This window comes from Colossoma macropomum, unplaced genomic scaffold, assembly GCF_904425465.1.
Source record: "Colossoma macropomum unplaced genomic scaffold, Colossoma_macropomum, whole genome shotgun sequence".
NCBI classification, from domain to species: Eukaryota; Metazoa; Chordata; class Actinopteri; order Characiformes; family Serrasalmidae; genus Colossoma; species Colossoma macropomum.
Window position 1 is genome coordinate 19,288,692 of NW_023494789.1, and position 11,303 is coordinate 19,299,994.

General features: G+C 39.3%; 1 protein-coding gene across 2 annotated transcripts in view; it reads left to right on the forward strand.

The window, feature by feature from the left end:
- zgc:153916 (serine/threonine-protein kinase N2) overlaps positions 1-10,590 on the forward strand; it is a 35,681-nt gene extending 25,091 nt beyond the window's left edge. Inside the window, exons 10-22 of one of the 2 annotated variants that reach the window (XM_036570430.1) lie at positions 1,321-1,396; positions 1,717-1,888; positions 3,297-3,426; positions 4,054-4,190; positions 4,313-4,388; positions 4,590-4,681; positions 5,933-6,109; positions 6,208-6,270; positions 6,373-6,449; positions 7,386-7,528; positions 7,669-7,776; positions 7,874-7,954; positions 9,738-9,941. In XM_036570430.1, the coding sequence (XP_036426323.1) occupies positions 1,321-1,396; positions 1,717-1,888; positions 3,297-3,426; positions 4,054-4,190; positions 4,313-4,388; positions 4,590-4,681; positions 5,933-6,109; positions 6,208-6,270; positions 6,373-6,449; positions 7,386-7,528; positions 7,669-7,776; positions 7,874-7,954; positions 9,738-9,941 (1,536 nt within the window). Of the gene's footprint in view, positions 1-1,320; positions 1,397-1,716; positions 1,889-3,296; positions 3,427-4,053; positions 4,191-4,312; positions 4,389-4,589; positions 4,682-5,932; positions 6,110-6,207; positions 6,271-6,372; positions 6,450-7,385; positions 7,529-7,668; positions 7,777-7,873; positions 7,955-9,737 lie in introns of both variants that reach the window. The other variant, XM_036570429.1, reaches the window with a different exon arrangement.
- Positions 10,591-11,303: the final 713 nt, after the last annotated feature.

Below are 11,303 nucleotides of genomic sequence, written 5' to 3' on the forward strand. Positions count from 1 at the left end.
ACAACCCCAAAACATCTTTGAACCTCCACCATATTTGACTGTAGGTACTGTGTTCTTTTCTTTGTAGGCCTCATTCTGTTTTCGGTAAACAGTAGAATGATGTGCTTTACCAAAAAGCTCTATCTTGGTCTCATCTGTCCACAAGACGTTTTCCCAGAAGGATTTTGGCTTACTTATGTACATTTTGGCAAACTGCAGTCTAGCTTTTTTATGTCTCTGTGTCAGCGGTGGGGTCCTCCTGGGTTTCCTGCCATAGCGTTTCATTTCATTCAAATGTCGACGGATAGTGAGCGCTGACACTGATGCACCCTGAGCCTGCAGGACAGCTTGAATTTCTTTGGAACTTGATTGGGGCAGCTTATCCACCATCCGGACTATCCTGTGTTGCAACCTTTCATCAATTTTTCTCTTCCGTCCACATCCAGGGAGATTAGCTACAGTGCCATGGGTTGTAAACTTCTTGATTATGTTGGGCACCGTGGACAAAGGAACATCAAGATCTCTGGAGATGGACTTGTAACCTTGAGTTCAGTATAGCTTGCGCACCAAGTATTTTTCCAAATAAAGAGCTTTGGATTCACTGCAGCATGTCCTGCCTCATTCTTTACTGTCAAAGGTACAATTTTATGCTTTCTAACCAAAAAGAGAGGAACTGTCAGGGTAGTTAAACCTCATACTGAGTCATACTGAGTTGAAGCAAAAAGGTGTCTGACTGGCACTGTTGAGCAGAAACTAACTTCTAACTTTACTGCCTCCTATGTGTATCAACTCAGTGTTATTATTAGCCACCTATTGTACTGAGCATCAACAAGTCATCCACTTATCAAATTCTAAAATTAAAACAAAAGTAGATACATGTTGTTTGATTTATTTATGATCAGCAGTGCGTGAGCAGTGGTTTGTATATCTTTCTTTGTGTTAGATTGTGCTACCTGACCCACTCGCACTGTGAGGCACTTGGAAGAGAATTTCACATGTATTTGTTTAAGAAGTGTTTGTTAATGTATCATGTTCCATTCATTTCATAGCGTTTACATTCGATGTTTGACTGATGTAAACAATTCAGTATTTTTGGTTCTTTCACGATCGATGCAGTTGCTTCTGAAGGAATATTATGATACATTAGGAAAGCAAATGAATTGTAACACCACTTATCCACAGACATAAACACCTTATATGTGGCACAGTTGGCATTACGTGCTAATTTTGTCTAGTCTTTTTGTTTTCTCTTATTTATATTTTTATTATCTAATAATACTTCTTCGTCTTCATCTTCTTCTTCTTTGTCTTACTTAATTTGTTTATTTACTCTTCATACAGGTTACGTTTTTCAACCCAGTTATTGAGAGGCGACCAAAACTACAAAGGCAGAAAAAAATCTTCTCGAAACAGCAAGGTAAGTTGAAAGTATGTCTCTGTCAGAGAGCTGACTTTGGTCAGGGTATCCTGTCTTATTAAGGAGTCGTCCTTTGTCTTCGAAGCTCCATCACTTTGTTAATCCTTACGAATGAATTTACTATTATGTGCTTTAAACAGATTAGTTTAAGCAACCAGCAATTTGGTTGATGACCTAGACACAGTGTAGGAGGCCTGTTCTCCCTCTCAGAAGGGACAAATTTTGGCCTATTAATGTCAGGTATGCAAGCAGATGTGCCGTTTTTGTGATATGATTTGTGATGATGTGCTTCTGTAAAGCTGCTTCTCTGTTCCTTCCAGGCAAAACATTTTTGCGCGCCCCTCAAATGAACATAAACATTGCCACGTGGGGTCGTTTGGTAAGGAGAGCCATCCCGTCCGTCAACAACTCCTTCAGTCCTCCTGTGGCAGAGTTGGGGTCAGCACTGAGCCCTGAACCAGGGCCGCACCCAGACTCACCCTCTCTGTCCAGGTACACGCACAGTGCTATACACCGTCTATAAACTTTATTTGGTCCCTCAGGGACAAATAAAGTTTATTCAATTCGAATGTTTACACTATGGAACTACTTTCAGGTAAAGAATGAAAATGTGTTATCCATGAAAACACAAAGATCATTTCATACTCAGGATCAGCTGATACTCCACATTAAAGAACTCTTATGATGAAAGGGATGAATCAGGACATGCCTAATTCAAATGCAAGTATGAGTCCATAGTTCCCAAAGAATAGTTTTATATATTAAACTAATTCAGAAAAGTCCACCAAATAGGACTATTCAACCAACAGCAGTCCTGTGGTCAGAAACTGACCATTGATAAAGGGCTGGGGGCGGGAAAACTGGCAAGTCAAATACATGCAGTCTCAAAGCATATATCCGGGCTTTTCAGCCGGTTGGTCTGAATAAAACAGGCATTAGAACATGCTATATTTGAGTTTGTGTGCAGTGATCTGTTGTGAAAATGGATTTTCTGTTTTGGTTTTTTTTTCCCCTGTTTAAAAGATTTTTTAAAAGAATTTAATTTTAAAAATTGTGCAGCAACCCTGATTAGAATTTCTTATTAGGTTAAATGTGATTTTTAACAGTGTAGCAACAGTTGCTATGAAAGAACCTGTTTGTGGCTGGATTGTGGACATGTCAGTTCCCACATAGTATTTAATGCCTGAACATGCTACACGCTGCCACCAGAACCCCAGTGCCAGCCCTTGTTAATTTATGCAAACGTTTTTGCTGGTCCCCACCTGAGATTACTTACTTGATAAAATCTCATTGCAGGTTCACACACTAAGTTTCCTTTTGTGGTGTCTTAGTGGTGAAACACTCTTTGTCTAATGCTTAATCATATATAGTATGAAACGTACAGTGGAAAATAGTAATAAAGTTAAGTAATATACAATTTTAATGCCAGGTTTCAGGCCAAGTTGCAGTGTGAAGAAACTGAGCCATCAAAACCTACACAGTAACACAAAGACTTTTTTCTTGCTCATGACCAAATGACAACGTTTCAACCTCAAAAAAACATACATGCTCTCAAAAAACATACAAATTCAAGCAGGAACCAAACATGCTCCTACTCTACGGAGTATAACCTTCATTTGCTGAGTCACAGTAATTACACTCTGTCTTGAAAAAAGTGCCCAACCAACTATCTCAGTAATTAGTATTGATTTAAATATAGTAACCATTCACTCAGTGTTTGGAAGTACATGTGACTTGTAGGTGCCTTACTTTATCTGAACATGAATGCTCTAATGAGAGTCCTTCAGTAAGGAGTCTGGTTTGACTAGAAAGAGTCCAGGCCCAAACATGGCCATAGTCCAGGGCTAAAACGGAAATTGGAATGTTGTCAACAGTGTTGTGATTTGACCCTTTCCTTTAGTGACCCGACTGTGACCAAATTAGACTTTGACAAAGGGGCCACTCCTCCTTCGAACCGCCATTCTAATGCTGTGGAACTAGAAGTGGAACCACCATCGCAGAACAAAATCCCTGATGGAAAGGAAGTGCAGGTACTGAAGTCATTTAGGCAAATAAAATTTAATTACACTAGTGCTGGACGATATAAAGGTATAAAGGTGTCACGCAGCAGTATTGTTTTTCAGTGTTAGTAGTACTGATGGATGATGGATAACAGAAGCTTAGTTAACTGCAATTTGTGTCATTTGCTTGGTGCTTAAGATTATTTTGAAACAACAGTGCAAAGATCATTAAAACTCCATGAATTGTACATTTCCTTTCTGGAAATGTGGTTTGTGTCTGTGTAAGAAGGAAGAACAACAGAACAGTCCAATCTAAATAAGCTACATCAGATTTATAAGACATACTTTTAGCATAGAGTAGCAGCACTCTAGAATAATGTTCATTAACTTCATTACACACTTGGAAACTTAAATATCACCTGATACCATGATAAATTTGTCAAAAACTAGTACTGAATATTTTCAGCATCGCTCAGCACTAGACTATGCCATGTTATGCTACTACTCTACTTGTTCTAAGTATTTGAACTGTGGTACATATTTACTTTAACTATAATCATGTGTTTGACCTATTAGTTGCTGTATTTTTGGGGGATGAGGGGTGTCAACTGAGATGCACAGTCTGTAGGCCTGTTCTGAAGTGCCTCTTATCCTCAGGATGCGTTAGCCACCTTTGACTTCCTGAATGACAGTCGGAACAGTACGGTAACCAAATCAGACTATGACAGTCTGGTAGAAGATGAGATTCAGCAGCCTGATCTGGAGCTCACCAATATCCAGAAAACTGAAACAAGGTGTCGTACCCATCCATTTCCTATACACATACTAAAGAGGGGGATTTTCAACTAACTGGAGACAGAATTTCAAATCATGTCAGTTTGAGAAATCGGCTTATCTAATATTGATCTATTTTTAGGGAAGAGCAGGAGGTCCAGTTCAGTCTCAAAGACTTTAAGTGTGTGGCAGTTCTGGGTCGTGGACACTTTGGAAAGGTATGCTCAGTTAAGATGTGTTTACACACTGGTAAAAGGATTGTACATTGTTTGACCGAGTGCAGTATGTCTGAACAGTATTCAGAGAGAACAACTATTAATCTAGCCTTGTTTCTTTGCACATTGTCTGTCACTGTGGGTTTTGATGTCATTTAGCTACAGTTTCATTGGCTCAGTCTAGTCTCCTCTATAATTCAACAGGTCTTACTAGCTGAATACAAGAGCACTGGAGAAATGTTTGCCATCAAAGCTTTGAAAAAAGGGGATATTGTCGCTCGGGATGAAGTCGACAGGTAAAACATTTTCACAGCTACTTGTGCCTAAGTGTCCTTGAGACAGATCTTGTACAGTCCCAAAAAAGTTCCTGCCAGCAAATGCTCCTGAGGAAAAAACACTTCTTAGCACAGCTGGGCCTTTTTTGGCCAGACGTCTTCCAGAACACACTTGACTGCATTGTCTTGGCAAGGGAGAATTAGCAGGGTAGCTAAACAAAGCGGCACTTAATATAATCTGTATGTTTAAGGGCTGTCACGATTAATCGATTGAACCTGATTACTTGATTTTAAAAAAATCATTGATTAATTCTTCTTAATGAATTGGCAAGGATTATGATGTTTGCATGATTACAGTGTGTATTTTAAATTCTCATACTGATCCATCTTATGATGAGGAATGGAGCCTGATGGTCATAGTGCAACAGGTATTTTTTGGCAGTATTTTTACATGAAATACTAGTCTGTTTTTTAGCAAAGGCAAAAAAATTATATTTTCAAATGAGTATTCAAATACTCTCCTTTAATCACCTTTAAAAAAAATTATTTTTTATTTTTATTTTAATCATTGGTCAGACAGAACAGATACGCTTCCATTTTAATCATTGTTTCAGTTCACATTGGCTGTGCTAGATTCATGTCTTACATCCAACAGCCACCTTGAGCATAAACTCAACACTCAAATCTCAGTAGTCAAATCTCACAAGTTCTGTAGTGTTCTAAAATATATTTAAAATAATAATTTACTACAGTGTAATGATCTTGATTGGGCGGTTGCTGAAGAGCAGCTCCTATGCTGTACTAACAGCATATGGAGGACACTCTTTTCTGGTACAGTGGTAAAAACTTTTGTGATTTTGTCACAAAAATTCATCTAAACCAGCTATAATTGATTTTTTTTTTTACATTTTCCATATATTAAGGCTGCACTGAGGTTTTATTTGGTTTGAATTTAAAGAAGTAGCATTACTTAGTCAGGATGAAAAAAAACACACTCAAGTATGGTGTTTGTGTGCTGGTGCAAGTCACCTTGTAAAGCCTGGAATAGTAAATTAAAAGATTTTGTGAGAGTTTTTGGACCACATCCTATGTCTTTTACATATTAACAGAACAGAGACTAGTGACTGTTGTACTGATTAGTTCTCTCCAAGTGTTGATGCATGGCTGGTAGTTGCATCACATGGTTTCTTTCACGTTGGATGGTCTGTTGCTGTGTACCAGTTTTTTCACTCTAACAATGAGTCTCTGTGCGTTTCCTGCTGACATCCACAGTCTTATGTGTGAGAAGAGGATCTTTGAGACGGTGAACAGTGTTCGGCACCCGTTTCTGGTGAACCTTTTTGCCTGCTTCCAGACCAAGGAGCATGTGTGCTTTGTGATGGAGTATGCTGCTGGAGGGGATCTGATGATGCACATCCATGCTGATGTGTTCTCAGAGCCACGAGCCGTGTGAGTGACCGCATTTACTCTCAGACCCTTTTAGTTACCAAGTAATAAAAAGTGTTTGCTAATGCACACATTCCTTTTCCTTTTTCTCCCCACTGCAGCTTCTATGCTGCATGTGTAGTCTTGGGCCTGCAGTTTCTGCACGAGCATAAAATAGTGTACAGGTAAGTTTCGGTTTTAGAAAACAAAACCTTTGTGACTTTTGTGTTTGCCCTCATACTGAGTTTCATAAACCTCCCATGTGATTACAAATTTAACCCTTGCAGGGACTTGAAGCTAGATAACCTGTTGCTGGATACTGAAGGATATGTAAAGATTGCTGACTTTGGTCTCTGTAAAGAAGGTAAGTAAGCTGCTCTTTTCTTCTTTTCTTGTGCTGTGGTAAATTGGCATTACCCCACCTCCCCATGGAAAACTAATCACGTCTGATTAGTACTTATATCTCACACTTTAACAGGACATACTTGATCTTACCTTGAGAGAAAGTGTGAGACCTTATCCATCCGTTTGATCTAAGAAATCCCCCTGTTACTTAGTACAAATGAATATGTCAGTGGTAATGGTATTGTGGTATTTTAGGATCTGTCTCTATCAACTTGCCATTTATTTATTTGTCATTTGGCTCTTGCATGGGCTACAACTAAGATCTACCCAGAGATGTGTAGATTGTGTGGCAGTGACTTTTCACATACTGAGAAGTGAATTTCTTTTAAATGATTTTTTTTTTTTTTTGGTCACATTTTATTATTTTTGTCCTATTTAGTACTTTTCTATACTTCTGTGGTTCTATGCCATCAGGACCCTCAGTTTTTGCCACTGAGAAAAACTGGGCGTTAAGGCCTCAGGCAGCTTGTAGTTGTTCTTGACTTCCTGATGGCCTCTCTGATTAGTCCACTCCTTGCTTGGTGATTCAGTTTGGAAAAATGAATTGTTCTAGGCAGGTCATGGTGAGGGTGGTAGTGGTTTCCATTTACTTTTCAGTAATGCTTTCTGACATTTCCATTTATTTTTTTAGCTTTTCAAAGAGTTCTTTTGTACATCACCTAGGTGTACAGTCACCTGGTTTACACAACAGTGGGTACTATGACCCATTCATGCTCAGTTTAACCTGATATCATCTGAATGACTGACTGATTTAATACAGGTTATTCTTAAGCTTGTTTTTTGTGGGATAGTATTTTTATAACGTTCTTCTTATAATCCTTATTATGTTGTATGGTTAATTGTTGTGAGGCAGAAAATAAGAATTAAGATGCTAAGCTTACTGTTTGCCTTTTAGGAATGGGTTTCAGAGATCGCACTAGTACCTTCTGTGGCACTCCAGAGTTTCTGGCCCCTGAAGTTCTGACAGAAACCTCATACACACGAGCAGTCGACTGGTGGGGTCTGGGCGTGCTCATCTTTGAGATGCTGGTTGGAGAGGTGAACATTTAAGTTGAACATTCACCATGAAACTGTTTAGCAGGGCAAAGTCAAGCAGCTATGCTACTGATATAAACATATTAAAGCAGAATGACTTTCCTGACAACATGGTCATAAAACCTGCTCCTGTGGGCTTGCAGTCCCCATTTCCAGGTGATGATGAAGAAGAGGTGTTCGATAGTATTGTGAATGATGAAGTTCGTTATCCAAGATTCCTCTCCACGGAGGCCATATCCATAATGAGACGGGTATGTTCCAAATAACATAAATCCTGTTTATTGCTCTTAGAAAAGGCGATGTATGCATTTAACATGAGTTCATTCGGACTGTGTTCACTCTCTGCAGCTATTGAGAAGAAATCCAGAGCGGCGCCTTGGTGCAGGGGAGCGAGACGCTGAAGAAGTGAAGAAGCATCCGTTTTTCAGAGTATGCTCTGATTCTTATTTGACCACCGAGGTGCAGAGGCCAGACAAAGTAGTGGAAACATGAGATGAAAAAGGGGTCAAAACTTTGGTCATAATGTAATTTAAAAGGAAAATTTTTAAATTCTTTCTTGATGTACTTCAAGAAAGAAGTCACATCAAAACACTGTTTACTTACCAGGAATGTCAAAGGAGCACTCCAGACAAAATAAAAAATAATGATTACTGCAGCTGTTATAAACATGTCTGCTAGCCTCGTGCAGCAGTGCCACAGTAGTCTCTAGAACCCAAATGTCCAAAACAAAGCCTGCGACACAATCCTATCCAGTCCGTGAAATTCTTTTAATTTTCTGTTAATATTAGCCTGTTTCACAGTGCCCTGCACTACAATCCTCAGCATGCGCTGCAATGTAATGAACACTCCCACCTCCACTTCTCCAACAGTAATCTGTGGGGCAGCGCTTACATTTCAGTTGTACCACACCAGTGTTTCAGCTGCAGTTCCACCAGTATAAACATATAGACTCAGCAGCTCAGTAAGTCATCCCAAGAATGAATGAACTTGCAGCAAAGATGCCAGGTGACTAGATCAAGCACATAGGTAGGTTTAAAGGACCTACCTCGTCGGGGACTGCATGCACTATTTCAAGTTCTACCACAAGTGCCTATATTTTGCTGTATTTTGAATAAACAATGTCCAGTTCAGGTTATAGCAATATGCTATTTAAAAATTAAATAAAAAAGAGAGGCATTCTCTGGCCTGTAGATTTGTTGAGATTTTTTACTATGGCCCTTTTACTGGTTGAGTTTGACACCCCTACTCTAGAGTTAAATTTTCTAGTTTAAAGACTAGGAAAGTTCCATTCAGATTACATATCTTGAAGGTGAGAGAATCTTGGTGTTTTTTTTCCCCTTCCCCAAGCTGGGCAATGCAGAAAGAAGCTGGACAGCTTCTATCAGTAGATATGTTACTGCTAGGAAGCTGATATCATGTCTGATAGTCAGTCTTTATTGTTGTGGGGGATTCACAGAGGTTGTATGATGTATTTGTCAAATGCATGCTGGGTATTGTAATGAGAGAACACTGATGGATGAAAACAAATAGGTTACAAAATCCTGAATTCTTTCAAACTAATGAGGCTGAGAGATGCAGTGCTGTGCTGCAAAATATTACATAACATGATAACATTAAATGCTGGATTTAGGCAAAGTGCCCTTTTAATGTTCCTTTCTACTCTAACCAAAAACTGTACATCATTAGATTTCATACAACCAATAAAGACATCTACAAACCAGTTGCAGCAATTCAGCGATTGGGCAAAAAAAAGATGGAAAAAGAGAGCATGATTTGTCCTGACAAGGGTTTTTTTTTTATAAAATTACTCCAAAATCTGTTTATCCTTTTCAGAAGGCAACTAGAAACAGTGAACTCATACTGGCTACTTTAGTCTGCGTAGCACGATAGTGGTCCTGCTCTTGAAAAAAGGTGCTGTTTTTAACTTAAACTGCTCAAAATGTTAATAGCAGCCATTCAGAGGGACTGAAGCTGTTCTGAAGCCAGTCAAACTCCTTGCTAATAGACCAGATATAGTTCATATCCCCTCTATTTTTTTTCCCATCGTTTCATGGTGAATAGACCAATAGAAAAGGTCCAAAATTGTCACAGAATTGTTTTCTCTTGTTATGCTGGCAACTGTGTATATTGACTGGTGTTTGCATTATTGTTTCTACCCTCTGTATTTGTTTCCATAGACGTGCCTCTTATGACTTCTGTTGTTCTCTTTCAGAACGTGGACTGGGGGGCGCTGCTGGCAAAGAAGATTCAGCCTCCGTTCGTCCCAACCATTAAAGGCCGCGAGGATGTCAGTAACTTTGATGACGAGTTCACCTCAGAGGCGCCAATACTGACCCCACCCCGTGAGCCAAGGGTTCTAACGGCCAGTGAACAAGAGTTTTTCACAGACTTTGACTACATAGCTGACTGGTGTTAGTCCTTCCCTCTGACCATCGCAGCCCTTGCCCATACATGTTCAATACTGTGAACCAAACTAAACAACCACAACACCCACTGCCAGAGCAAGCAACTCTCTCGTGGAGGACTTGCTACAAAACAAAATGTGCTTTTCCTCTCTCTGCTCTAACCTGTGCCATGGAAGGGACTGGCATTGTTGTTTTTTCTCAGCTGAAAATGATAATGTAAAACCAACTCTAATTCAGACAAAAATAGTTAGTGAAGCCCACTGTGGCTTGTTTTTTGTCAGAGCACTGGGATTTTTGGTAAGTGGACTTTTACAAGCTAACCTCTTGAACAGGTTCGATGAAGTCTTCTCCCTTCGTTGTTGCTGGCTTCTCAGAGAAGAACACAGTTTGTCTCCTTTTCCACTCGTTTTCAACCCTAAAATGTACTTATTATCAGAAACACACAGGAGGAGAGTCATTGAATCCAACCAAGACTAAATTATAGTTTCTTCAGACTACACAAGAGGTGGCTTTTACTTGAAGCTCAGACAATCCCCCCCCACAAATTGTCCCACTTAAGAACACTATCTTTTGATCCAAGTATTTATTTAGTCTTTTCTCCCCGTGATGCCTTAAGTTCTTAACAGATAACGGGCTTCCAGACAGTAACTGTCAGGTACTGAAAACCTACCAAAATAGCCTGCCAAACTGTCTTTCTCGTATCCTCTCACTGGATTTGAAGGATCCTTGGCCAAGAACATACAGTTGGATGAACTTGAGCTTTAGAGGCGGACAAAAGATGAAAGAACATTGCTTTTAATTTTTCATCTTTGGTGGTTTTCAGACTTTTAATTTCTGCTTAAACATGTACTCCTATCATTGAAAACAAAATGTAAGTTATAGTTTTATACTATATTTTTAGGATATTAGCATCTTGGATCTGCTGTATGGTATGCATATGTGTGATTTTAAATATATGAATTGTATGGTAATCATTAAGGAGAGGGCAGCTCAAACTTGAGAGCAATCATAAACTTCTCAAATGGAATGTAAAAATGTATATTCAAAAAAACAAAAATGTATATTTTTTGGCACGTGGATATGCCAAAGCAGGCTGTATTTTTAATAGTCATTTTTTAAAGGTGTTCGTAGTGTGACTCTTCCAGGATCTTGTCAGCCTGAGACAGTTTCACACAGTTAAGCCATTTTGTGGTTCTGTGTGCCAACAGCAAGCAGTAATGTGGAGTGATCAAGTATACAAAATTGGGAAGTTGACATTTGGGAATTGGTGGCACTGTCTGCATTCCTAATGCTTTGACATGGATGAATCCCATGGAAAAATCCAGCTCTTCCCTGGACTCCCACCCGCCCCAGCAGAAGGAGCTCTTATGGAC